Genomic DNA, 24,160 nt, shown 5'->3' on the forward strand with positions numbered 1-24,160 from the left:
AGAATTAGCTATTTGAAAGAAGAAAAAAAAACTATAAACTGATTTATAAACCAACTGCCTATAAAAGATCAACAGAGTGGGGCTCATTACATTACATGTGTGAACTTATAAATTGCCTCCATTTCCCGTTGGCTTTGCGTCTATAACTCGTTACAGAAGTAAACCACCACCTGAAGTCAACCCTAAAATGCTCCAACCATGCACTAAAGCCATGTTCGGCGTTGAATTTCAATGCAGAAGCATGTGACGGTAAGCATGCATGCACATGACTGATGACGCATTACTATATTTTAGTTAATCTTTTTCTAGCTAGACTAGTGGTTTCTTCTCCCTAGTTATAAGATTGAGAATCTACATATCCACACTCGTTATTCTTCCTCGTTGACCTGTAAAAGAACGTGTGTTTCTGTCTACTTTCATCCATCAGTTGACTTTGAGCTTTCAAAGAAACCGAGTGCGGTTTGATGGTCAAGTTCCTTAAAGTTCAGTTTTTCAGGTTTTACCGTGTTGGCTAAGAAGTCCATGCCATGGTGGCCATCGCATTCGGGCTCCTCCACCATGAAAGTCGAAGCACTTACAAACAGGAAAGCAAAAAAAAACAAAGACTGTACTATAATTCTCAGTTACTTCTTTTCACATATTTCTTTCTTCTTTCTTTTTGTCGGAACCTATGTGAGTAGGAGCGACTCATTATTTAGGGGTATTTGGTTGATGGATTTGAAAATGAGGGAATAAAATGATAGTAAAAGATAGTGTTTGGATTGTGGATTTGGGAATCACATTTTAAGAATAATTGCCAGATTTATGGAAATCAACCAAACTCATATAACTTGATGGGTTTCATTTCCATTCCTATTCCCATTTCACCCTACTATCAAACTCATACCCATAGTCATTCTCATCATTTAATCAAACACCCCCTTAATCAATGCTCAGCTCAAGTGTTATAAGATCGGGATACTTGGTATATATAAAAAAAAATACTTAGCTTAAGTGAATTAGATCGGAAAGATGTCTCGCTAAAGCTATAATAGCATGGTTGTGAAGAGTTATCGCTCTCACACTAGGTGTAATCTCATATCCAATGTGGTATGAGAACACATTGTGATTTAAGTATACAAGCAAAAGTTCAAGATCAACTACACATTTGGGATAGAAATACGAGCTAAGCAGTAAACATTTGACAAAATACATAAATTTGGTGGGAATACAGACCTCTCCTTTTAGTAGATTCACACATGTACTAATTAGAATGCAAAGAAATCTTTTTTTTTTCTTTCACATCCTCTTTGATAGATATTGTAACTTTTATTAGATATTATGTGTTATCAAAATTAGAATACATAAATTTGGTATTTTGTTCACAACTTTTTAGATGTTACCTAATCAAAAGAAAAGATAAAAAAGTGGATATTGAGCCAAAAACTCAATTAAAAGTCCAAAAGTACATCATCTTGAAATCTCTTGTGGATATGAAAGGCAAGAACATAAAACTAAATTAAATACCATATTGCAATTTTAATGAATAATAAAAAAAAATTACGTAGCAAAGGAGAGTAGATGATGTCGACAAGAGTAGTTGGGCTACCACACTGTTTTTTCAAAATGAAACCAGGGAAAAAAACTTATTGTGCAAAATTAAACAGATATAAGATCCAGCAGAAGCAATAAAACAGGTTATCAAGGTGGCTAGAAAACATCAAACAGTGCTCAATTGAACAAGGCCATGCAACTTGATTGGTATTTCTAGCAGACCAAGCATGAATTAGTTTACTACACTATGCTGCAGGATACATACCTTCATTCTCCATAGATTCAAAGATTTCCTTATTTTTGATCCTCCAAATCATACAAAGCCATTCATGAGACAGTCTTCAAAGAATACAGGGCTTCATTTTCATATGGGTAGGAATGACAGAAAGAAACAACCATCTGAAACAACAAATGGTTCCTAAGTCCTCTTTCCATTTGTCTTCCTTTTGTTAAAATTTTGTTATTGACAATCATCCAAGCAGCAACCGACACTTAACAAACGCTGGAAAATAATTCTTGGCAAATAACAACTTTACTGTGTAGTGTTTCTAATATCTGTGGAAAAATGAACATTAGATGATGAAAAGTATACAACTAATGAAAGGAGGTTAAGAATGTGTTAGCTTGCAAAAATGTACTGTCATAACAATCATACAGTGTAAATATTTTAGCCCTTGCCCAAAGATCGTAGCCGAATGCAATATTACTTATCTATCATATTACATCATCAATGGTTTAACCTGCAGAAGCAAGTTACCAAAAGCAAAGCAGCCTAATTAGATTACAAGATGCAAAACCTTGTAAAATTCATAATAAAAGAATCAAAACTCACCTTGTCTTCCTCTTAAGTTTGTACCTTGGGTGGTACAAGTTCCTTATGCTGCATATCGACAGACTGTCATGGACTAAAGTACACTCATGTTGCCACTGAATACTGGATACAATCGCTAAGATAAAGCTGATTTAGGTTGATCTAGCCAAAGATTACATCTAGTATCCAACCAATCTGAATAACACAAAATAAATCTGATTCAAAGCTGTTTATTAGAATATTGCTCAACACCTGGAGACCAAAGAGTAGCTCAAGATGTAATTCTAGATTACAATTTGATACAGTTCTCAAATTAAAAATCTGCAGAGATGATTCAAGATACAAACCTTAAGATGATAAACTTGCTTGAAGCACCAAGCGGTCCAATAACTCTAGAAGCTTTATGATGCTAACAATTCATGAATAACAACAGAAATATATATATAAGCCATGGTTTAAATATCTAAGCAACCAAGCTTTGGTCTAATGTTTGTGTGTTGGTAGATAGCATAAATCTTGCAAGAATTAATACAAGCACTGTCAAATTTATTTCTTACTAAAGAGAATAGGCTTCCGAGTGCAAGATTTGTATTCAAACAAGAATTAAAAGAAATAAAAGTAAAAAAATAATAATTCATTCTGTATTCTGTTTAAGGTTACAAATAGTACAAGAAGTTAGATTCACCAGAGCATTTTCAATCACAGGGTAAGAAATATAATTCTGTCTCTATAAGCATTCAAGAAGGGTAAAGAAAATAATACTAATAAAGCCGATTGATGCAGATGCTCCATTAGAATAGAACCTCTCAAAAAATCACCAGAAACCACCACATGAACAAGAACCTTTCTCAAAGTGATGGAAACGACTTGAATCCCTCAGTATGATCTCGTGGTCAACAATCATAGAGATGAAGGTGATGGCGGTGTGGCAATCTCCACAAATTCGCAAGTTTTTTGTAATACGTATAGGAGTTCCAGGGGAGGTGGTGAGGATGCCATATGCAACAGCAAGTTTTTCACTGTGCTCAGATAGAAGGTTACTTCTCTCTTCATCGTCCACGTCATGCAATGCAAAATCCGTCTGTGGCACATAGCCAAGGGCTTTGATTCGTTCAATCAATGAGGCAAGAAGCTCATAGATTTCTTTAGATCGCAGGTGAGATCTATCTCCAACAAAGAATGAGACAGTTCCTTTCTTTTCTTGAATCCAGCTGCACCCTGGCCTCTTTTTGACTCCTTGCTTCTTCATTAGAGATCTGATGCTGGCTACGTCTTTCCACCGCCCTGCATTTGCATATATGTTGGACAGCAATGTGTATGCGCCATCATTTCCGGGCTCTATCTCTAGCAACTTATGGAGAGCATATTCACCAAGCTCCACATTAGAATGGATTCTACATGCACTAAGCAAGGCGACCCAAACCACAGATGTGGGCTCCATTGGCATGGTTTTTATCATCTCCCATGCTTCCTCTAAGCGACCAGCACGAGCCAACAAATCAATAACACAAGCATAATGTTCAGCTTTAGCAGCAACCCCATATTTCTTGCTCATGTTATCAAAGTATTCTAACCCCTCATCAACCATACCAGAATGGCTACAGGCATAGAGCACAACTAGGAAAGTGATGCCATCAGGAACAAACCCTGCCTTTTGCATCTCCTCAAAGAGATGAAGGGTACTTTTACCATAGCCATGCATCCCATAACAAGTCATTAGGGATGTCCAGGAAACAAAATTTTTATCTAATATCACATTAAACACAGTTTGAGCTGCATCGACATCTCCGCACTTAGAATACATGTCGATGAGGCAATTGGCTACAAATAGCATAGTGCCCTGGACGCTGTTGCGGATCACATAAGCATGTATCTGTTTTCCGAGCCGCAATGCTGAAAGGCGAGCAGAAGCCATAAGAGCACAAGATATGGTGAAAACATTAGGTACTGAGTGACTCTGTAATAACATTTGAGAGAAGAGCCCTAATGCATCATTGGCATCTCCATGTTGTGTATAACCACCAATCATGACAGTCCAAGTAACAACTGTCCTCTCATTCAAAGGTATAGAGTCAAATAATGAGCGTGCCAATTTGAAATTCTTGCATTTAGAATACAAGTCTATCAGCGCATTTTGCACCATTAGATCCTCCCCATCACAATAACTGTTATCCCACGTAAGGAGGCATTTTCTAAGCGAATAAGCATGAGTCTCCATTCCCTGAGAAATTGCACCAACAGAAGCACATGCAGAGAGAAGAGAAATAATGGTAACAGCGTTAGGTTCTGAGCCAGAGAATTGCATCTGCCTAAAAACTTCAAGGGCCTCATGCCCATGTCCCCTCTGGGCATACCCAGAAATTACTGCACTCCATGTCACAACATTCAATGCTATGTTCTCCTTAGTCATTTTCTTAAAAAGCTCTAAGGCATGGTCAAAATCGCCATTCTGTGAATATCCAGTGACCATTGCATTCCAAGAAACTACATCTTTAATCTCCATGCTATTGAAAACTTTAAAAGCATCACCCATCATTCCACACTTTGCATAAACATCAATTAATGCATTACCCACAAAGATATCAACAAAAAGACAAGTTCTTATAGCATATCCATGTATTTCTCTTGCCTGAGACAGTGCCCTCAGGGAGGCACAAGCAGGAAGAATATTGACAAGGCTTATGACATCTGACCTCCCTAGACTCTCAATATTACTAGCCTTTTGTGACATCTCAGAGAACAATTCTAATGCGAGCTGTGGGTTACTACTCTTTACATGTGCTGCTATCATTGAATTCCAAGATGTTACATCATCTATTCCCCTTGATAGAATTTCTTTAAACACATGGGAAGCTTCATCCAGAGCACCACAATGGGAGTACATGGCTACCATTGAATTGCAAATAAAAACATTAGACTCAAAGCCATTGCGACAAACAACTGCATGGAGGACAATCCCTCGTCGGTACGAAGGTAGCTCTCCGCATGCCTTTAGAGCAAAGGGGAAGGTGTAATGGTCTGGTCTAGTTCCCACACGCTGCATGCAGCGACAGAGTATCAGGGCATGATCAAGGTGGCCTTCCTTCACATATTGCCTTATAAGCAAATTCCACCAAAGCACAGGTGAGGGCGAGAGACGTTCCAACAAGGTGAGAGCATCAGTTAGAGCACCACAAGCAAAGTATGCAGCTACAATGCCAACACCTAATGATGGTGAAGATGACTGTGAAGTAACTGAGAGGCACGGAGGTGAATGGAGGAGACCAAGGCTGATGATCTGTTGATGAAGTTGTCTGGTGGTGAAAACTGTCTTGCAATCCTTCAACCAGGAAGCATACTGAGACAATGTTGAGGGTGTTGAAAGGTTTAATGTTGAGAAGAGTCTGATTCTGCTTCTTGAAGATGTGAGGAAGCCGAGCAGATAACTACAGCTGAAACTCATAGACACCTTAACCACTCAAACAGAAGTCATAGCTCACTGCAGTCCAAATAAAGGCATCAAAAATGAATCAGCAAAAAGCCTTCCTTTCTCCCTGGAAAAGACCATTAAAAAAAATCAAATATGTTGATGCTATGTTATTGACAATGGATATACTATTGCATCAAAGTAGGCAAACTACATAATTAAAAGTTCAAACTTTTGCAAGTTCTCCATGCCATTTCTATTCAAAAAGAAAAGTCTTCAACAAGAACAAGAGGAACAGATAAAAAACTAGAAGAACAAAAACTTAATATAAGTTCAAAATATTTCAACAAATAAGCACAATAGCAGTGAAATATACATCAAAAGAAACAATCTAGCAAATACCATAGGTTCATACTTGCACCTATCTGGAAATTCAAAGCAAAATGATTGAGCATTGAAATGCTCGAAATTTATTGCCATGCCCGCAACATAGCCTGAATACTATTCTGGTAAAACCACTTGACATGCTTTAGCATGCTTGAGCATGCATCAAGCATGTCAAGATGAATTCAACTAATGTTTGTTTCTCTTTTAGTTTGTTTATCCAAAATTCTAGTTTAATTGAATGTCTAAATGATTAATTTCTAGGATTAAATTGGTTGAGGAAAAATCAGACCTATAAGTTGGGATTTCAAAGCCATGTCACTGCAATTCTGATTCAACATGGTAGCCAAAGAAAAATGACAATTCCACACCTTCAAGAATCATTAAAAAAAAATTGACTCTATTGTACTATTCCATAACGTTCCACCCACCAAAGACATAAGCACTAAAGTTCCAGCAAAGACACCCGAACTTGACTTGCATATTTGGGAGTGGAGTGGTGGTATGTGCTTGCTCTCCACATAGGCCAAGCTTGAGATGGAGGAACCAAAGAAACAGGCTAAAAGAAAGGGAACCCAATCAACCACATGGACCTAGCTCAAAAAGGGATTAACCAACTAATCACAGTAACATACTGGTCATTTAATTAGACCATTGAATAGGTTAAACAAAACATTTGGTCGACAGAAGATGTTAAGTAATATAATTGGTTTATAGACCTTGCAACAAAGCTAACTAAATCTACTAGTTCTCTAATGTAATCCTATAAACAGACAAGCAATATGAACCTAAAGGCATCCGAGTCCAATATAATGCACTTCCTCAAAAGTGAGACGGAAGGAGACCTGTTCGGCTGTTCCTTTTGGTGCTGGTCATTCGTCTTCGTCTTCGAGGAATAGTACAGTAGGGTATGGCGTCGAGAGGTCGGAGTCGTCCACAGGCGGATTATATGACGCCGGGAGTCGGGTGGAAGGAGGCGGAGGGACGGCCGGTGGAGATGGCTGAGGAAGCGGCTGGAGGAAAAAATTACTGTGATCGCCGTGCGGGCGGAGTGACGGCGTGAGGCGGCCGCGGCTGGGTGTGTCACCTGGGTGCTCGCTCTTACCAGGGTAATGGGAAGATATTGTTTCAAAATGCCCCAAAGTTTTACTTATTTTTCAGCATACTCTTTAAACTTTTAACATTATTAAAATACCCCCTATACTTTTGATACTGGCCCCCAGTCTACTTGCAACAGCTTGAATTAATTTTTTAATACTCTCCATTTATTTATTTATTTCTAAATCATTGTCCTTCGTGACCTTTTATGAGTTATTTCCTAAGCCAGCAAATATTGAAATGTGATAACTATTTTTAAAATTAATTTAATTTTGTATTTTGTCAAATATAATTTCCTAAAGAAATTTTCATCTACATAACAAATTTTAAATTCTAAATATGTGTAAATGTCCTAAATATATTTGACTATAATTTAATTTAGGATTTTATTATATCTATAATTTATATTTTATTTCAATTTTAGGAAAAATATAGTTAGTGTAAATATTTAAGTGAGGAATCATTAATTTTTCCATTGATTTATTTTTTTGAAAAAATAATTTACTTTGCAATAAAATGAATAAGAACTTTGTCTTCTGATTGTTCATCGAATTAATATATATACTTTTCATTTGTTTATTGTTCCACGCCGTTTAAAATTTACTTATTATATTATATATATTAACCACACACAGCATGTTATTCAATTTATTAAATACATTAAGCATTTTTCCTTTTTGGATAATTAAAAAAATGTATATATCATAAGCGCAAGAGTACACAATAATTAAGTGCTAGAAGTGATTCATGTCTTTCGGTCGGAGCCTCTAGCACGACGGATTTCATAGTTTTTACAGAATAAAAGTGATTCATGTTGGATGAGGTATTATTTGTTCATGTATACATGGGTTTATACACTCCTATAAGTCATTTCATGATCCAATCAAGTGTTGGAAAAAGTTGAATGGAAACGCGATTTGTGAGTTATAGTCCCACAACGAAAGAAAGCGAGGCTTTTCGACTGATTTGGAACAAAGGGAGTGAGACTCCAGGGCCCGGAAGACATCAACCTATTGCTTGTAAAATCTGATCAGGACATGATATGTCTGCGTAAGACAACTTGTTGGCCAGTATGCAAGCCAAAGCCAAAATCGCCAGCTTACTTGCACGTCACGTGGCAGGCCGCGTAGCAAGCTTGCAAGCAAGCCACAACACGTGGCAAGCTTGCAAGCCACTTGGCAAGCATGCAAGCCACAACGTGGCTTGCTTGCCGCCAACAGCAAGCCACGTCGTGGCTTGCTGGCAAGTTGCAGCCAACAGCAAGCTTGCTGGCAAGCATGCAAGCCACAACATGACTTGTTGTGCTTGCAAGCCAAGCAAAACAAAGGTCTATATAAGACCTGAGAAGGGGAATGAAGAAAGACACATAAACGAGAAAAGCCTCAGAGTTTTGTGAGAAAAGCTCCAGTGAGTTGTGTGAGAAAGGCACAAGTGTGCTTCCATTCCTCCTTGAATCCCCATGTGTTCTTTCCCTTTTGTTGTGCACTTCTTTTGCTGAACAGAAATAGTGATAGTTTTCGGATCTAGTTCAGATCGTCACGACAACCAGTGCTCGGTTGTGCTCGTGATCCTGCCGTTTTATCCTGGGAAACAAACGTCCACCTGATCCTCTGAGCACTGCGGAGGGGCCAAATCTGTTTTAAGGAGACAGCGCTATGTTGGACTCGGCATCCACTCTGAAGTCGTGTTGTAGTTCCCGACATCCTGTCAGCAACTCTCAGCGACAACTTGGCGCCGCTCAACAACTCACGGTGTCCGCAACTCATCTACTCGGCGCGTGGCTCGGCTCGTTAGAGTCGACAGTTTGAGATTATCTGCTCAAACCTACTTAATTGTAAGTCCTTGTGCATCTGGCATCTGGTACGCACTCAGAAGCGTGAAACAGAGCTTCTGAGACGATCACACAAATTGTAACGGGTTTACACCCAACAAAACTTAAAACAGATTCGTTCTGTTACCATGGCGGCAGAAAATGTTGAGATGCAACAGGCTCAACATGTACCGGCCTCCTCCGCCCCGATTGGGAATGTGCCAATCAATCATGGGGAAAAGCTAGAAAAATTCACAGGAGTGAATTTCAAGCGGTGGCAGCAGAAGATGTTTTTCTACTTAACCACGCTAGGTCTGGCACGTATCTTGACCGAGGAAACTCTCAAGGTTGTTAAGGGTGTAGATGAGGTGAACACTCTCCTTCTGATCGACAAATGGAACGATTCTGAGTTCCTCTGTCGAAACTACAGCCTTAACAATCTTGCCGACTCACTCTATCTTGTGTATTGTGAGATGAAAACGGCAAAGGAACTGTGAGAATCTCTGGACAAGAAATATAAATCGGAGGATGCTGGGGCCAAAAAGTTTATTGTTGGTCGTTTCCTGGACTATAAGATGAGTGACTCGAAGTCTGTAATCAATCAAGTCCAGGAGCTTCAAGTACTCTTACAAGAAATTCACTCAGAAGGTATGACTCTGAGCGAAACCTTCCAAGTGGCAGCTATCATCGAAAAGCTACCAACTGACTGGAAGGACTTTAAGAATTATCTGAAGCACAAATGGAAGGAAATGAACCTGGAGGAACTTGTTGTTCGCCTTCGTATAGAAGAAGACAACAAGAATTCAGAGAAAAAACTGTTCTCTCATGCTACTGTAAAAGTCAATGTTGTTGAGCACGGACAAAGCTCAAAACGGAAGCATCCAAAATCTTCCACGACGCAACCCAAAGGACAAAACATGAAAAAGAAGTTCTTAGGGAAATGTTACAATTGTGATCGTATGGGTCACAAGGCTTCAGACTGTAAAAGGCCAAAGAAGAAAAAGCCTGAGGCCAACCTGGCAGGAGAACAGGATATGGATCTCTGCGCCGTGATCTCTGAGGTGAACTTAATAGGTTCCAATCCTCGGCAATGGTGGATTGATACTGGAGCCACCAGACATGTGTGCTGCAACAAAGAGTTGCTCCACAACTTCGAAGAAGTCACTAGAGACAAACTGTTCATGGGGAACTCAACAACCTCGGACGTCATGGGCCAAGGAAAGGTGGTGCTGAAGATGACCTCGGGCAAAGACCTCACTCTGAACAATGTGTTGTATGTTCCGGAGATTCGGAAGAATCTAGTGTCCGGATCACTTCTGAGCAAGTATGACTTTTGCATTGTTTTTGAATCGGATAGAGTTGTATTGTCCAAGAACGGAGTGTTTATAGGAAGAGGCTATGTATCTAATGGACTGTTTAAGCTCAATGTAATGGCCACTAGGCCCAAGATAAATAAAAATGAAAGCTCTTCCACTTATATGCTTGAGTATTCGTGTTTGTGGCATGGTAGACTAGGACATGTTAACTACGATGTATTGCGTAGATTAATAAACATGCAAAACATACCTACATTCCACCTTGACCCAAAACACAAGTGTGAGATTTGTGTTGAAGCAAAAATGACAAGGTCATCCTTTCAACATATTGAAAGAAGTAATGAACTACTTGACCTAATCCACACTGATGTGTGCGACCTAAAAGGTACGCTAACACGTGGTGGTAATAAATACTTCATCACTTTTGTAGATGATAACACAAAATACTGTTATGTGTATCTTCTCAAAAGTAAGGATGAAGTTATAGAGAAATTCGCTCTCTATAAAAATGAGGTTGAAAACCAGCGTAATAGAAATTTAAGGTGGTTTGAAGTGACCGAGGCGGTAAATATGTATCACCATTCGCTGAGTTGTGTGCTGAACATGGGATCAGATACGAAACAACAACTCCTTATACTCCTCAGCAAAATGGAGTTGCTGAGCGAAAGAATCGAACTCTAAAGGAGATGATGAATGCTCTTCTATTAAGCTCTGGACTGCCAGAGTTCATGTGGGGGGAAGCTGTGTTAACAGCTAATTACCTTTTAAATGAGGTGCCCCGGAAGAAAATAGATAAGAGTCCTTATGAGTTGTGGAATGGAAGACAACCGTCCTACAAATATTTACAAATGTGGGGGTGTCTTGCCAAAGTGTTGGTACCTGATCCGAAAAGGATTAAGATAGGACCAAAGACTGTTGATTGCCTATTTATTGGATATGAACAAAACATCACTGCGTATAGATTTTGTGTGTCTGAGTCATACATACCGGAGATACACAAGAATTCGATAATCGAATCGAGAAATGCCTCGTTCTTTGAGCATGTATTTCCTTTTAAGACCCGAGAGGATGCTAGCTCCTCAAAACGGGTATATGAAACACAAGACGAAGAAAAAGATGATGAACCAGTTGAGGTTGAGCTTAGACGGAGTAAACGAGCTCGAGTAGAAAAATCCTACGGATCGGATTTTATCACTTTCATGCTAGAAAGTGAGCCTCGGAGTTACTCAGAAGCAGTAAGCTCGTCTGATGGACCTCACTGGAGAGAGGTAATTACATCTGAGATAGAATCTATCTTGCAAAATCACACTTGGGAACTCGTGGATCTTCCTCCGGGAAGTAAACCATTAGGTTGCAAGTGGATCTTCAAGAAGAAAATGAAATCAGATGGCACAATCGATAAATACAAGGCCAGATTGGTAATCAAATGATACCGACAACGAGAAGACCTTGATTACTTCGATACATACTCTCCGGTATCTAGAATAACTTCTATTAGAGTATTATTGGCTATCGCTGCTCTATGAAATCTCGAAATACATCAAAAGGATGTAAAGACAGCCTTTCTAAACGGGGATTTAGAAGAGGAAATCTATATGGACCAACCTGAGGGATTTTCTGTGTCAGGACAGAAAACAAAATCTGTAAATTGGTGAAGTCATTATATGGTTTGAAATAAGTACCAAAGCAGTGGCATAAGACATTTGATAATGTCATGAAGGAATGTGGCTTCAAGATCAATGAATGTGATAAATGTGTCTACATGAGAATCACAGAGAGTGACTATGTCATCTTGTGCCTCTATGTAGATGACATACTTATCATTGGGAGTAATGATAAGATAATCGAATCCACTAAAGATATGTTGAACTCAAGATTTGACATGAAAGACATGGGCCTAGCTGATGTGATTCTAGGAATAAAAATTCTTAGAACGACAGAAGAACTTGTTCTTAGTCAGTCCCATTACGTGGACCAGATTCTTGAGAAATTCACCAAGGGTGAGACTGCGTTGGCACGAACGCCGATAGATACGAGTCAACATCTATCGAAAAATCGAGGTGAAAGTATCTTTCAGATAGAGTACTCTCGGATGATTGGTAGTCTGATGTACTTGATGAGTTGTACACGACCAGACTTAGCCTACGCAGTAAGCAAACTAAGTAGATATACGAGTAATTTCGGTGTTGAGCATTGGAAATGGATAACAAGAGTACTGAGGTACTTGAGGTATACTCGTGAATATGGACTGCACTATACACGATATCCTGCTGTGATCGAAGGATATAACGATGCAAGTTGGATATCTGATATAAAAGACTCTAAGTCTACAAGTGGATATGTCTTCACTCTAGCTGGTGCAGCCATTTCCTGGAAATCTTCTAAGCAAACCGTAATAACCAGATCCGCAATGGAATCTGAGTTTGTAGCTCTTGACAAATGCGGTGAAGAGGCTGAATGGCTACGACAATTCTTAGAAGATATTCCACAATGGCAAAAACCTGTCGACGATTTGCATACATTGCGATAGTCAATCAATAATCGGTCGGGCACAGAGCCATCTGTATAATGGTAAGTCTAGACATATACGTCGTAGACATAATACCATTAGACAACTACTCTCAACTGGAGTTATCACTGTTGACTATGTGAAGTCAAAAGATAACCTAGCGGATCCACTAACTAAGGGGTTAAATCGAGAGTTAGTTGCAAGCTCATCACAGGGAATGATCCTGATGCCGTTGTCAGTAATCAGACACCCAACCTATGCTGATTGGAGATCCCAAGAACTAGGTTCAAAGGGACAACTACTCTGCACTGACTAGACACACTGTAGGGGGAGCCCAATGAAACAGTGACTAGACCAGGATAAGCCGATGGGCTTTTAGTGATCAAAAAGAGTAGATGGTAACTCTTGAGAGATCACCTATGTGAGAAAGAAGTGGGGCCGCTTCGAAGAGAATTGGAGGCACAATTTTGAGAGCTTCTCACAGAATCAGCCGTGTTCATGGCCAAGAATGAACACACTCATAAGACCTGAGCTATATCAGGGAGAGTTTTGGGTAAGATCTGTCCATGCTTACACCAACGGCCGAACAGTTCAAAGACATCATGTCTACTATTCAGCCAGTGAGCAAACAGAGTTTACAAAGGAAGGTTCAAAGGGTAACACCTACCTATCCTATACTCTGTTGGACCCCGTGGTAGTTTTGATGTGATCAACCAAGTTGGTTAGGTCCTGCTGTGTTGAATCCCTGTGTCTGAGTGTGCAGGAGCTTAGGAGCACAGGAAGTCGAGCGGAAGACGCAGCTAGCGTGAAGGACGGCACGAGAAGGGAGCCGATGGGCTCGGTGCATCCGAAGGACGAGAGAGCTGCGGAAGAGTACTTCGGTGGGCGTGAAGAGCGTGTGCGGCGTTAGAGGGACGTTAAGCCGGGATGGAAGGCTGCTCGAGAAGAAGGCCGAAAATTAGATTCGGGTGGGCCCTATTTCGGTTGGCCGAAATCACCCAAAAGAACGGAGCATCGGAAGCCCACGCAAAGGAGATGGAAAAAGGAGCTGTGCTGGAAAATCCAGCTCAAGGCGCCTTCAACAGTCTTGAAGGCGCCTTCAACTTGAAGGCGCCTTCAAGGCTTGTTCAAGGCGCCTTCAACCTGGTCAAACAGACCGTTCCTGCGCGGATGAAGTTTTATCCGCTGACCAAGCTTGGAGGCGCCTTAGACCCTCAATGGAGGCGCCTTGGAGCTTCGGGATAGAATTTCCAGGGGCTATAAAAAGACCCCTAGAGCTAGGAATTCATAACAACTCAAGCAATCAACTGTGTACTCTTTCCTAGCATTAGTTCTAAGCTTCCAAAGTGTAAAAGGCTTCTCCACCTTCAGCAAAGGAAATTTTTCTACTGAGCTTTTTCTACTATCCTGGATTAACAACCTCCTTGGTTGTAACCAGGTTAAATCATGTCTTCTACTTAATTTCTATTTCCTTGCTTGTTTTAATTTTACTATTGCTTTTCTGAGTTGAAATCCGAGGAGGGTAGTTTTATTTTTGTTTGCAGCAATGCACCCCCTCTTGCCGGCCTCCGTTGCACCTACAATTGGTATCAGAGTCTGATCGCCTCAGAAGGACTAACCGCCAACTGAAGCACTACGATTAAGACGATGGCCGGAGCGAACATTCATCCCCCGAAGTTCGACGGAGACTTCGCCACATGGAAGCGCAAAATGGAGGTATTTTTTAAAACAGATTTTGATATTCTTATTACAATGAAATATGGTTTTGCAGCGCCGAAAGATAAAGAAGAAAACACATGGAGCAAGAAGGAGCAAGCCGATTTCGTCGCCAACGGAAAGGCTGAGTTCCATCTACTCAGTGTACTACCACCTCAGGAGGTAATCGGATCGGAAACTACGACTCCGCGAAAGATCTCTGGGAGAAATTCCTGGAGCTTCACGAAGGTACCTCAGAAGCGAAGCTAGTCAGGCGCGACATCCTCCGGAACCAGTTAACAAACCTCCGGATGAACCAAGGCGAAAAGGTAGCGCAGCTCCAAGCAAGGATCAAAGAGCTGATCACGCAACTAACCAATCTTGGAGAAGAGGTAACCAACCGGGACTCTATCCGGTACGCGCTCAACGCCTTCCCGAGAACTCCCGATTGAGCTTCCTTAGTAGATGCTTACTACATCTCTAAGGATCTCGAGGTAAGTACATTGGAACAATTGTTTTCAACCTTCGAACTTCACGAATCTCGACTTGCAGAAAATCTAGTAGAAAAGTCGAACCTCAACATTGCCCTACGAGCCGAAAAGGACGATCCTGACTCCGAAGCGACAATCGACGAAAACGAAGCTACATTAATAGTAAGACGTTTTAATAAGTTTTTTAACTCTAACAAATTTAGATCGCAGTCAAGTAAACATCGTCAAAAGAGAAGGACAGTCCGTTGCTACAACTGCAACGAAGAAGGGCACATCAAGGAGGACTGCCCAAAATTGAAGAGCAAACAGAAGGATAAGGAAAGGAGCAAGAAGCCAGCTTGAACCAAACACAACCTAAAGGCCACGTGGGATGATTCGTCATCCTCTAAATCGGAAGTCAAAGAATTCTCGGGACTAGCACTGATGGTCAACCATCAGCTAGAAGAAACGTCTAGCTCAGAGATGAGCATCGATGAAGGGGGAGGAACGTCAGAATAGGAAAGCTGCAGTGAATGGGGAGCATCACCGAGTCAGGTAAGTAAGGTACGCAATCTAACCCCGACTTAGTCCTTTAAATTTATAAAAGCACTTTATAAAGAATTAGATAAATTTGAAAAGGAAAATGAAATTTTGAAATTAGAAAATATAAAATTAAAAAATGATATTGAAAAACTGAAAAATGATGCATGCTTAAAGAAGTTTCCAAATTCAAAAATTAGAATTTATGGTAAATTAAATTGGTACATTAGAAACCATCAGGGTCAACTTAGAAAAGTACCAAGAAACTATATACCCCTTAAATTTTTGAATAACCCTGTAGAAAGGAACCTCTATTGGGTTCCAAAATCTGTGCTAAATTAATGTTTTTTTTAAAAAAACTTTAAGAGAGAAAATTAAACATTGAAATTCTTTATGGAAGCTTTGTCTAAGGAAGTGGTTGTTGCTCCAATAACTAAGAAGGTCTAGTGCCTCGCCACGACCTAGAAGCTAAAATATTGAAAGAAAATGTTTAATTAACTTTCTGAAAAAATATTAAAAATAAGAATTAAATAATTCTTTGAAAGTTTATCAAACATTTTTTTAAAACTATTCTTGAAAATTCTAACTTAGAAATTTTTTCTTGGTTAGAAATCTTTTTCCTGAAGAAATTCTAAATAACTTCATTTAACTTAGAAATTTTTTGAGAACATTCAAAAAGTTTACTTAGGATTTTTTTTAATTGACTTAGAAATTTTTTTTATTTAGTTTAAACTTAGAAATTTTTTTGTAAATTCTAAAAATTCATTTTTGCTTAGATTTTTTTTTAAAATTCAATTTAACTTAGAATTTTTTCTAATTTAATAATTTGCTTAATATTCTCTTATTGGTACCTCATTTTTGCTATGATCAAAGGGGGAGAGAAAGGTACAAGTTTAGGGGGAGTACAGAAATTTAATATTTTTTTTCTAAACTGTGTTACAATTTATTTATTGCAAATTTATGCTTAATTATGTTAGTTTAGTAATTTCCTTTAAAATTACTATTTGTGTCTATTTTAACCCTAACTTGAATTTGGGTTGATGCACATCAAAAAGGGAGAGATTGTTGGACCCCGTGGTAGTTTTGATGTGATCAACCAAGTTGGTTAGGTCCTGCTGTGTTTGATCCCTGTGTTTGAGTGTGCAGGAGCTTAGGAGCACAGGAAGTCGAGCGGAAGACGCAGCTAGCATGAAAGACGGCACGGGAAGGGAGCCGATGGGCTCGGTGCGTCCGAAAGACGAGAGAGCTGCGGAAGAGTACTCCAGTGGGCGTGAAGAGCGTGCGCGACGTTTGAGGGACGTTAAGCCGGGACGGAAGGCTGCTCAAGGAGAAGACCGAAAATTGGGTTCGAGTGAGTCCTATTTCGGTTGGCTGAAATCACCCAAAAGAACGGAGCATCGGAATCCCACGCAAAGGAGCTGGAAAAAGGAGCTGTGCTGGAAAATCAAGCTCAAGGCACCTTCAACAGTCTTGAAGGCGCCTTCAACTTGAAGGTGCCTTCAAGGTTTGTTCAAGGTGCCTTCAACCTGGTCAAACAAACCGTTCGTGCGCGGATAAAGTTTTATCCGCTGACCCAGCTTGGAGGCGCCTTAGACCCTCAATGGAGGCGCCTTGGAGCTTCGGGATAGAATTTCCAAGGGCTATAAAACGACCCCTGGAGCTAGGAATTCATAAAAACTCAAGCAATCAACTGTGTACTCTTTCCTAGCAATAGTTCTAAGCTTCCAAAGTGTAAAAGACTTCTCCGCCTTCAGCAAAGGAGATTTTTCTACTGAGTTTTTTCTGTTGGTGCAACCTTAGGTCAAGGTTGACCCGACTCGAGTTGACTTGACTCGAGTTGTATTTTGATGTTTGACTTGGGAAGATTGTTGATGCAACCTTAGGTCAAGATTGACCTAGTTGAGTTGCATGTTGATGTTTGACACTCGTGGAAGAGTTGTATTCTTGATGTGAGACAAGAATAGATGGTTGGGAGATTATTGGTGCAACCCTAGGTCAAGGTTGACCTGGTTGACCTGAAAAGTCCAAGTATGGAGACTTGGCAAACGGAAAAAGTCCAAGCAGGGAGCTTGGCACGCGAAAAGTCCAAGTATGGAGACTTGGCACTGGAAAAGTCCAAGTACGGAGACTTGGCACGGGGAAAAGTCCAAGCAGGTAGCTTGGCACGCGGAAAGTCCAAGTATGGAGACTTGGCACGGGGAAAGTCCAAACAGGGAGTTTGGCACGGGAGAAAGTCCCGTGAGTGAAGCCAGGCGGTCGGAAAGTCCCTGTGAGTGAAGCCAGGCGGTTGGAGAAAGTCCTGGTGACTAGGTGGGAAAGACCTAGTGAGTGAAGCTAGGCGGTGTGGAAATCTGGTGAGTGAAGCGGTGAAAATCCTAGTGAGTGAAGCTAGGTGAAAGGGAAAGTCCCGGTGAGTGAAGCCGGTGAAAGTCCCGTGAGTGAAGCCGGGCAGTGGAAAGTCCTAACTGGGATGTTAGGCGGTGTGGAAATCGTGAGTGAAGCCGGTGAAAGTCCTAAGTGAAGCCGTGCAAGGAAAATCCAGATGGATCGGGATGATCGGACATCCGGTGTTGAGAAAGTCCAAGTAGGTCAAAGGATTGACCGGACACTTGCGAGGAGTTCTAGCAGGTCAAGGAGTGACCGGATGCTAGGGATGAAGTACCAATAGGTCAAGGTTAACCGGATATTGGTTTGAAGTCTTGGGACTTGGTTTGGGCCAAACCCAACTGGATCGGTCACCGACCGATCCGGATGTCTGTTGCTCGATCGGTCCGTGACCGATCGATATCGGTCAAGCTCTGTTGATTCTTGTCGATCGGCCCGTGACCGATCGGCAACAGAGGCAAGAGAGGCAGCCGATCGGTCCGCCGATCGTTATCTGATCGGTCCGGGACCGATCGAGACGACGCCGCGAAGGAAGAGTTACCGATCGATGCGTGGACCGATCCGGCTATCTGTCGGTCCACGCATCGATCGAGTACGCATGAAGGTTACTAATCGACGGCGGGGACCGATCGGCCTGATCGGTCCTTAGACCGATCAGGTTCTAGCCGCTATGACGCAACGGCTAGTTTCTTCGCCTTCTTCGCAGTATAAAGGGGTCGAGGGCTGCTGCGCCATGACTCTTCTTCCTTCTTGCTTGCGAAGTGCTTGAGCTTTGTTGAGCTCCTCCAAAGCTTCGCGTGAGCTTCCTGTTTCCTGTTGTAGGCGTCGCGTGAAGTTGCTGCTTCACCTCCAATCGACAAGAAAGCAAGCAATTGGTAGAGTGCGATTGTGTTCATATTGTATTGCTTTTCTTCTGCTCTTGTACTCTTTGTTTGCTGTTGCAAACGGCGAGGTTTCTCCACCCACAAGGAGTATATTGTATTAGCCGGTTCTCCGGGGACTCATCCACCGACGGATTGACCGGACTCGTCCACCTTACGGACACGCCGAGGAGTAGGAGCCCTAATCTCCGAACCTCGTTACATCCTCGTGTTAAGGTTTGGTTTTCTTCTCTTTCGTTTCTTTGTATTTTCCGCTGCGACTAACCTAATTGTAGGAAGAAACGAGAGCGATTTGGGGCGGCTATTCACACCCCCCTCTCTAGCCGTACGAAAGATCCTAACAAGTGGTATCAGAGCGAGGTCGCTCTTCATCGGATCAACACCCGTGGGAGCAAAGCTAGAGATGGATCAATTCGGAGAAGACATCACCATTCCACCCTTCTACAACGACAACTTCGCATATTGGAAGGTAAGGATGATGTATTTTCTTAGGACTAATATGTTGAATTGGTTTTGTGTACAAGAAGGTTTTACTCCTCCAATGGATAAAGAAGGAGAGCCTCTAGAGAAGAACAAGTGGACGAAGGAACAAGTCCACCAATCTACAATCAACAATGAGGTAACTAAAACAATTGAATTTTCATTACCTACTAATATTTTGTGTAAGATAGGTAAGTACAACAATGCCAAGGAATTATGGGATAACTTGGCCAAGTACCATGAGGAGAGCTCCACTTCAAGCCATGAAGAGGAGCCTAGTGAGCCAAGTAGCTCACATCATGGAGGGAGCGAATTGGGAGTTGAGGGCTACTCAACATCCAAGGAAGAAGAGGAGGAGAATTCCTCTTGTTCAAGTTCGGAGCAAGAAGAAGAGGCATCTACCTCCGGAAGGGATGAGGAAGAGAGCTCACACCCATGCCCAAACCTAGGTAACTCAAGCATTTCAATTTCAAATAAGTTACATATAATATGCTTTGAGTGTAGGGAGTGTGGACATTACAAGAGCAAATGTCCAAAGAGAGTTAGGAAGACTCCACCGGCACCAAAGGTCAAGGAAGCCGGAGTCCCAACACGCAAAGGCAAGAAGCACGTGGTGTGCTTTCAATGCAAGCAACGGGGACACTATAGGAGCCAATGTCCGAAGGGGAGGAAACCTCGCAAGGACAAGAGATCGAGCACATCGATAGGGGGAGCTAAGGCAAACCCTAAGGTATCTTTTAAGGCTCATTCGTGCAATTCTAGTAGGATACATGCTAGTAATTTTATTGCATTAGTCAATAATGATGAGCATGTTAACACTAGAAATCAACACATATGCTTAGGTGCTAAACATGTCAACCTAGATAGGGATACTACTAGGAATGCTAACCCTAGGTTTAACACTTCTAAGGTTAAGGAAAACCTAGGTAGAAACCCTAAATCAACTAGACACATGCCTAGGAACACCTCAAGAAAGAATGACAAACCAAAACTTGAGGTATTAGAGAAAGAAAATCAAGTCTTGAGGTCAAGACTTGACTCTCTAGAAAAGGCTTTTAAGGATTTGACTCTAGGGTCTAGGGGTCAAAAACCCAAGTCCAAGGACAAGAAAGGTTTGAGTCACAAACCTAAGCCCCAAATGGTCAAGCCCACATATCATAATGTTCCATTTGATTATGGAACAAGACCTAGGGCTAGGAAGACCATTACCAAGGTCACAAGGGGAGTCACCCCTATAGTTGACCTTGATGAGACCCAAATGACCAAGGCTTTAAAGCCTAAAAGGGTCATTAGGAGGGTTGCTAGGGAAGTCATCCCTAGTGAATTTTTAGTGAACCCAATGAGCTCAAGTAGGTATTGGGTTCCTAGGAGCATTTTCTCTACCCCATAGATGGGTTAGAGAGTGTCAACTCCAATAAGAAGGGTAGTTAACCCAACTTTAAGGAAATTGACACTCAAGGAGCATTTTCAAGGTTTTTGGGAACCTTTGAAAATGAAATGGAATAATCTTTATCATTCACTCCTTGGAAGAGTAAAGTGTGCCAAAGTGAGAATATATTAATCTCACTTTAAGTTGACACAATTTTGAAAAACCTAGAGAAATATCAAATTGGGATTTTGATATTCTCTTAGGTAATCAAGGCAATCCGGGCCTTAAATTAGAAGTGCTACTCTTGTAGAATTTTAAATGGTATAAATCAAACAAGAGATCAAGAAATGCCAATTTGGGTTTTGACATTTTCTTGGAGCACTTTGGGCAATCTAGGGTTAGATTTTAAGTTAGCAAAGTGGTTAAGGATACTTAGATAGGTAATCTAGGTATATTTATCTATGCTAACTTACCATGATTGGTTGCCATATGCCATGCCATGACATCATATTTATCTTATTATCATTTGAAATGTCATGATAATGCTTAGGTTATCTATATGTCATGTGTTAGTTTAGTTTCAAACTTTATGCCATGACATCATGACATTGACACATGTTTTCATTTATGATACCATTTTATGCCATGTCATCATCTCTTGCATTAATAATCAATTGAATTGATTTAAGGACAAACATATAATTTGATATTGAGATCAAATTGGTGTTTAGAAAATGCATGAGAACTTAGCCTAAGTTGACCTTAACCCATATCTCACATCAAAATTGACTTGGATGTGTTTGATACACTTTAGATGTGTGTGAGATATTAGGATCATGAGTTAGGATCAAGGTGCATAGGTTTTGTACCTAGATGAGCCTAATTCAAGAAAATAGGGATCATAGGGAAAGCTTGTGTACAAGTCATGTACATTTAGCCCTAAGATTATGGTCCTAAATTCAAATGGTTTTAAAAGCATTTTAAAATTGATTTGAAAAACCTTGATGAAGCTTTCCTAGTGATAGCATTCTTCATTGAGCAAGATGATACAAAGATGACTTAACTTTGAACTATTTCAAAGTTTTCGAATTTTGTATCAAGATTTGAAAATGGAAACTATTTTCATAGAAAACTATTTTTCCATGATAATGTATGTTATGAGGAATGTATCCTCAAAATTTCACAATTTTTCGAATTTTCTGGAATTTATTAGGGGTTTCTGAATTTCGGGAGAAGAAAAATCAGAAATCCCTGTGATCAGTGTCTGGATCGGTCGCTGGACCGATCCAGGGAGGGCTGGATCGGTCACTGGACCGATCCAGAGTGCTGTGGATCGGTCTGGTGACCGATCCAGTGAGGTCTGATAGCGTGCCAATGTGCTGAAATTCGACTGCATGTCTGAAATTTCGACTGACAGTTGGTTTTTAGATTTATAAAGGTTTGAAACTCTCCAGACATTGTTGGTGCAATGGTCAAGGGGGAGTTGGCTTTTAGGGGGAGTTTTTACTCCTTGAGGATTAGTGATATGGGATTATCATTAAGTGGATTGTTGAGCTTAGTATCAAAGGGAAAATAAGAGTTTCAATGAAAGGTATGGGACTTTCATTAGGAAGAAACTCTTGACCTTGATACTCTCCTTTTTCTTTTTGATGTGTGTCAAAAAGGGGAGAGTGTTCATTGGAGAATTATTAGAGAACCCAAGTTAGGTTATCGGTTTAACCTAAGCTAGGGAAAGAATGTCAAGGAATGTTCGAGGAAGAACATTGGAATACCTTTTGATGTGTGTCAAAAAGGGGGAGAACTATTGGAGAACCCAAGTTAGGTTATCGGGTTAACCTAAGGGGAGAATGTCCGGAGAATGTTCAAGGAAAGAACATTGGACATTGGAAGATGGTTGGAAAACCTAAGTTAGGTTATCGGGTTAACCTAACTTGATTATAGTTTTGTCAAACATCAAAAAGGGGGAGATTGTTGGTCAACGTTGACCTGGTTGACCCGGCTCGAGTTGACTTGACTCGAGTTGTATTTTGATGTTTGACTTGGGAAGATTGTTGATGCAACCTTAGGTCAAGATTGACCTAGTTGAGTTGCATGTTGATGTTGACACTCGTGGAAGAGTTGTATTCTTGATGTGAGACAAGAATAGATGGTTGGGAGATTATTGGTGCAACCCTAGGTCAAGGTTGACTGGTTGACTGAAAAGTCCAAGTATGGAGACTTGGCAACGGAAAAAGTCCAAGCAGGAGCTTGGCGAAAAGTCCAAGTATGGAGACTTTGGAAAAGTCCAAGCACGGAGACTTGGCACGGGAAAAGTCCAAGCGGTAGCTTGGCACGCGGAAAGTCCAAGTATGGAGACTTGGACGGGAAAGTCCAAACAGGAGTTTGCACGGAGAAAGTCCGTGAGTGAAGCCAGCGATGGAAAGTCCCGTGAGTGAAGCCGGGCAGTTGGAGAAAGTCCCGTGAGTGAAGCCAGGGGAAAGACCTAGTGAGTGAAGCTAGGCGGTGTGAAATCCGGTGAGTGAAGCGGTGAAAATCCTAGTGAGTGAAGCTAGGTGAAAGGAAAGTCCCGTGAGTGAAGCCGGTGAAAGTTGGAAGAGACAGCAAGGGAAAGTCCTAACTGGGATGTTAGGCGTGTGGATCTGGTGAGTGAAGCCGGTGAAAGTCCTAAGTGAAGGCAAGGAAAATCCGGATGGATCGGGATGATCGGACATCGGTGTTGAGGAAAGTCCAAGTAGGTCAAAGGATTGACCGGACACTTGGTGGAGTTAGCAGGTCAAGGAGTGACCGGATGCTAGGGATGAAGTACCAATAGGTCAAGGTTAACCGGATATTGGTTTGGAAGTCTTGGGACTTGGTTTGGGCCAAACCAAGCTCCGGATCGGTCACCGCACCGATCCGGATATTGTTGCTCGATCGGTCCGTGACCGATCGACATCAAGCTCTGTTGATCGATCCGTGACCGATCGGCCAAGAGGCAAGAGAGGCGGTGATCGGTCCACGCATCGATCATCTGACCGATGCGGGGACCGTCAGAGACGACGCCGCGAAGGAAGAGTTGGGATCGGTGCGGACCGATCCTATGTCCCGATCGGTCCACGCATCGATCGAGTACGCATGAAGGTTACGTGCACTAACTCGATCGGTCCGGGACCCGATCGGCCTCGATCGGTCCTTAGACCGATCGAGGTTCTAGCGACGCAACGGCTAGTTTCTTCGCCGTCTTCTTCGCAGTATAAAGGGGTCGAGGGCTCTGCGCCATGACTCTTCTTCCTTCTTGCTGTTCTGTCGTGCTTGAGCTTTGTTGAGCTCCTCCAAAGCTTCGCGTGAGCTTCCTGGGTTCCTGTTGTAGGCGTCGCGTGAAGTTGCTGCTTCACCTCCAATCGACAAGAAAGCAAGCAATTGGTAGAGTGCGATTGTGTTCATATTGTATTGCTTTTCTTACTGCTCTTGTACTCTTTGTTTGCTGTTGCAAA

At 41.4% G+C, this 24,160-nt stretch overlaps 1 protein-coding gene across 2 annotated transcripts; it reads right to left on the reverse strand.

Moving 5' to 3' along the window:
* Positions 1-2,919: 2,919 nt before the first annotated feature.
* LOC121971644 (pentatricopeptide repeat-containing protein At5g16860-like) lies at positions 2,920-7,268 on the reverse strand. 2 transcript variants are annotated; one of them, XM_042523003.1, is made up of 2 exons: positions 6,980-7,268; positions 2,920-5,822 (listed from the first exon to the last, which is right to left on the reverse strand). In XM_042523003.1, exon 2 carries the CDS (start codon positions 5,784-5,786, stop codon positions 3,159-3,161), a length of 2,628 nt encoding a protein of 875 aa, XP_042378937.1. In that variant the 5' UTR covers positions 5,787-5,822; positions 6,980-7,268; the 3' UTR covers positions 2,920-3,158. The 2 variants fall into 2 exon arrangements, with proteins under 2 accessions (XP_042378937.1, XP_042378936.1); XM_042523002.1 differs by having other exon boundaries at positions 2,920-5,877.
* Positions 7,269-24,160: the final 16,892 nt, after the last annotated feature.

Source organism: Zingiber officinale, chromosome 4A, assembly GCF_018446385.1.
Source record: "Zingiber officinale cultivar Zhangliang chromosome 4A, Zo_v1.1, whole genome shotgun sequence".
Lineage (NCBI taxonomy): Eukaryota > Viridiplantae > Streptophyta > Magnoliopsida > Zingiberales > Zingiberaceae > Zingiber > Zingiber officinale.

Coding starts and splice junctions, on each gene's coding strand:
- LOC121971644 (XM_042523003.1), bottom strand. CDS start 5,786: ATGAGTTTCAGCTGTAGTTATCTGCTCGGCTTCCTCACATCTTCAAGA.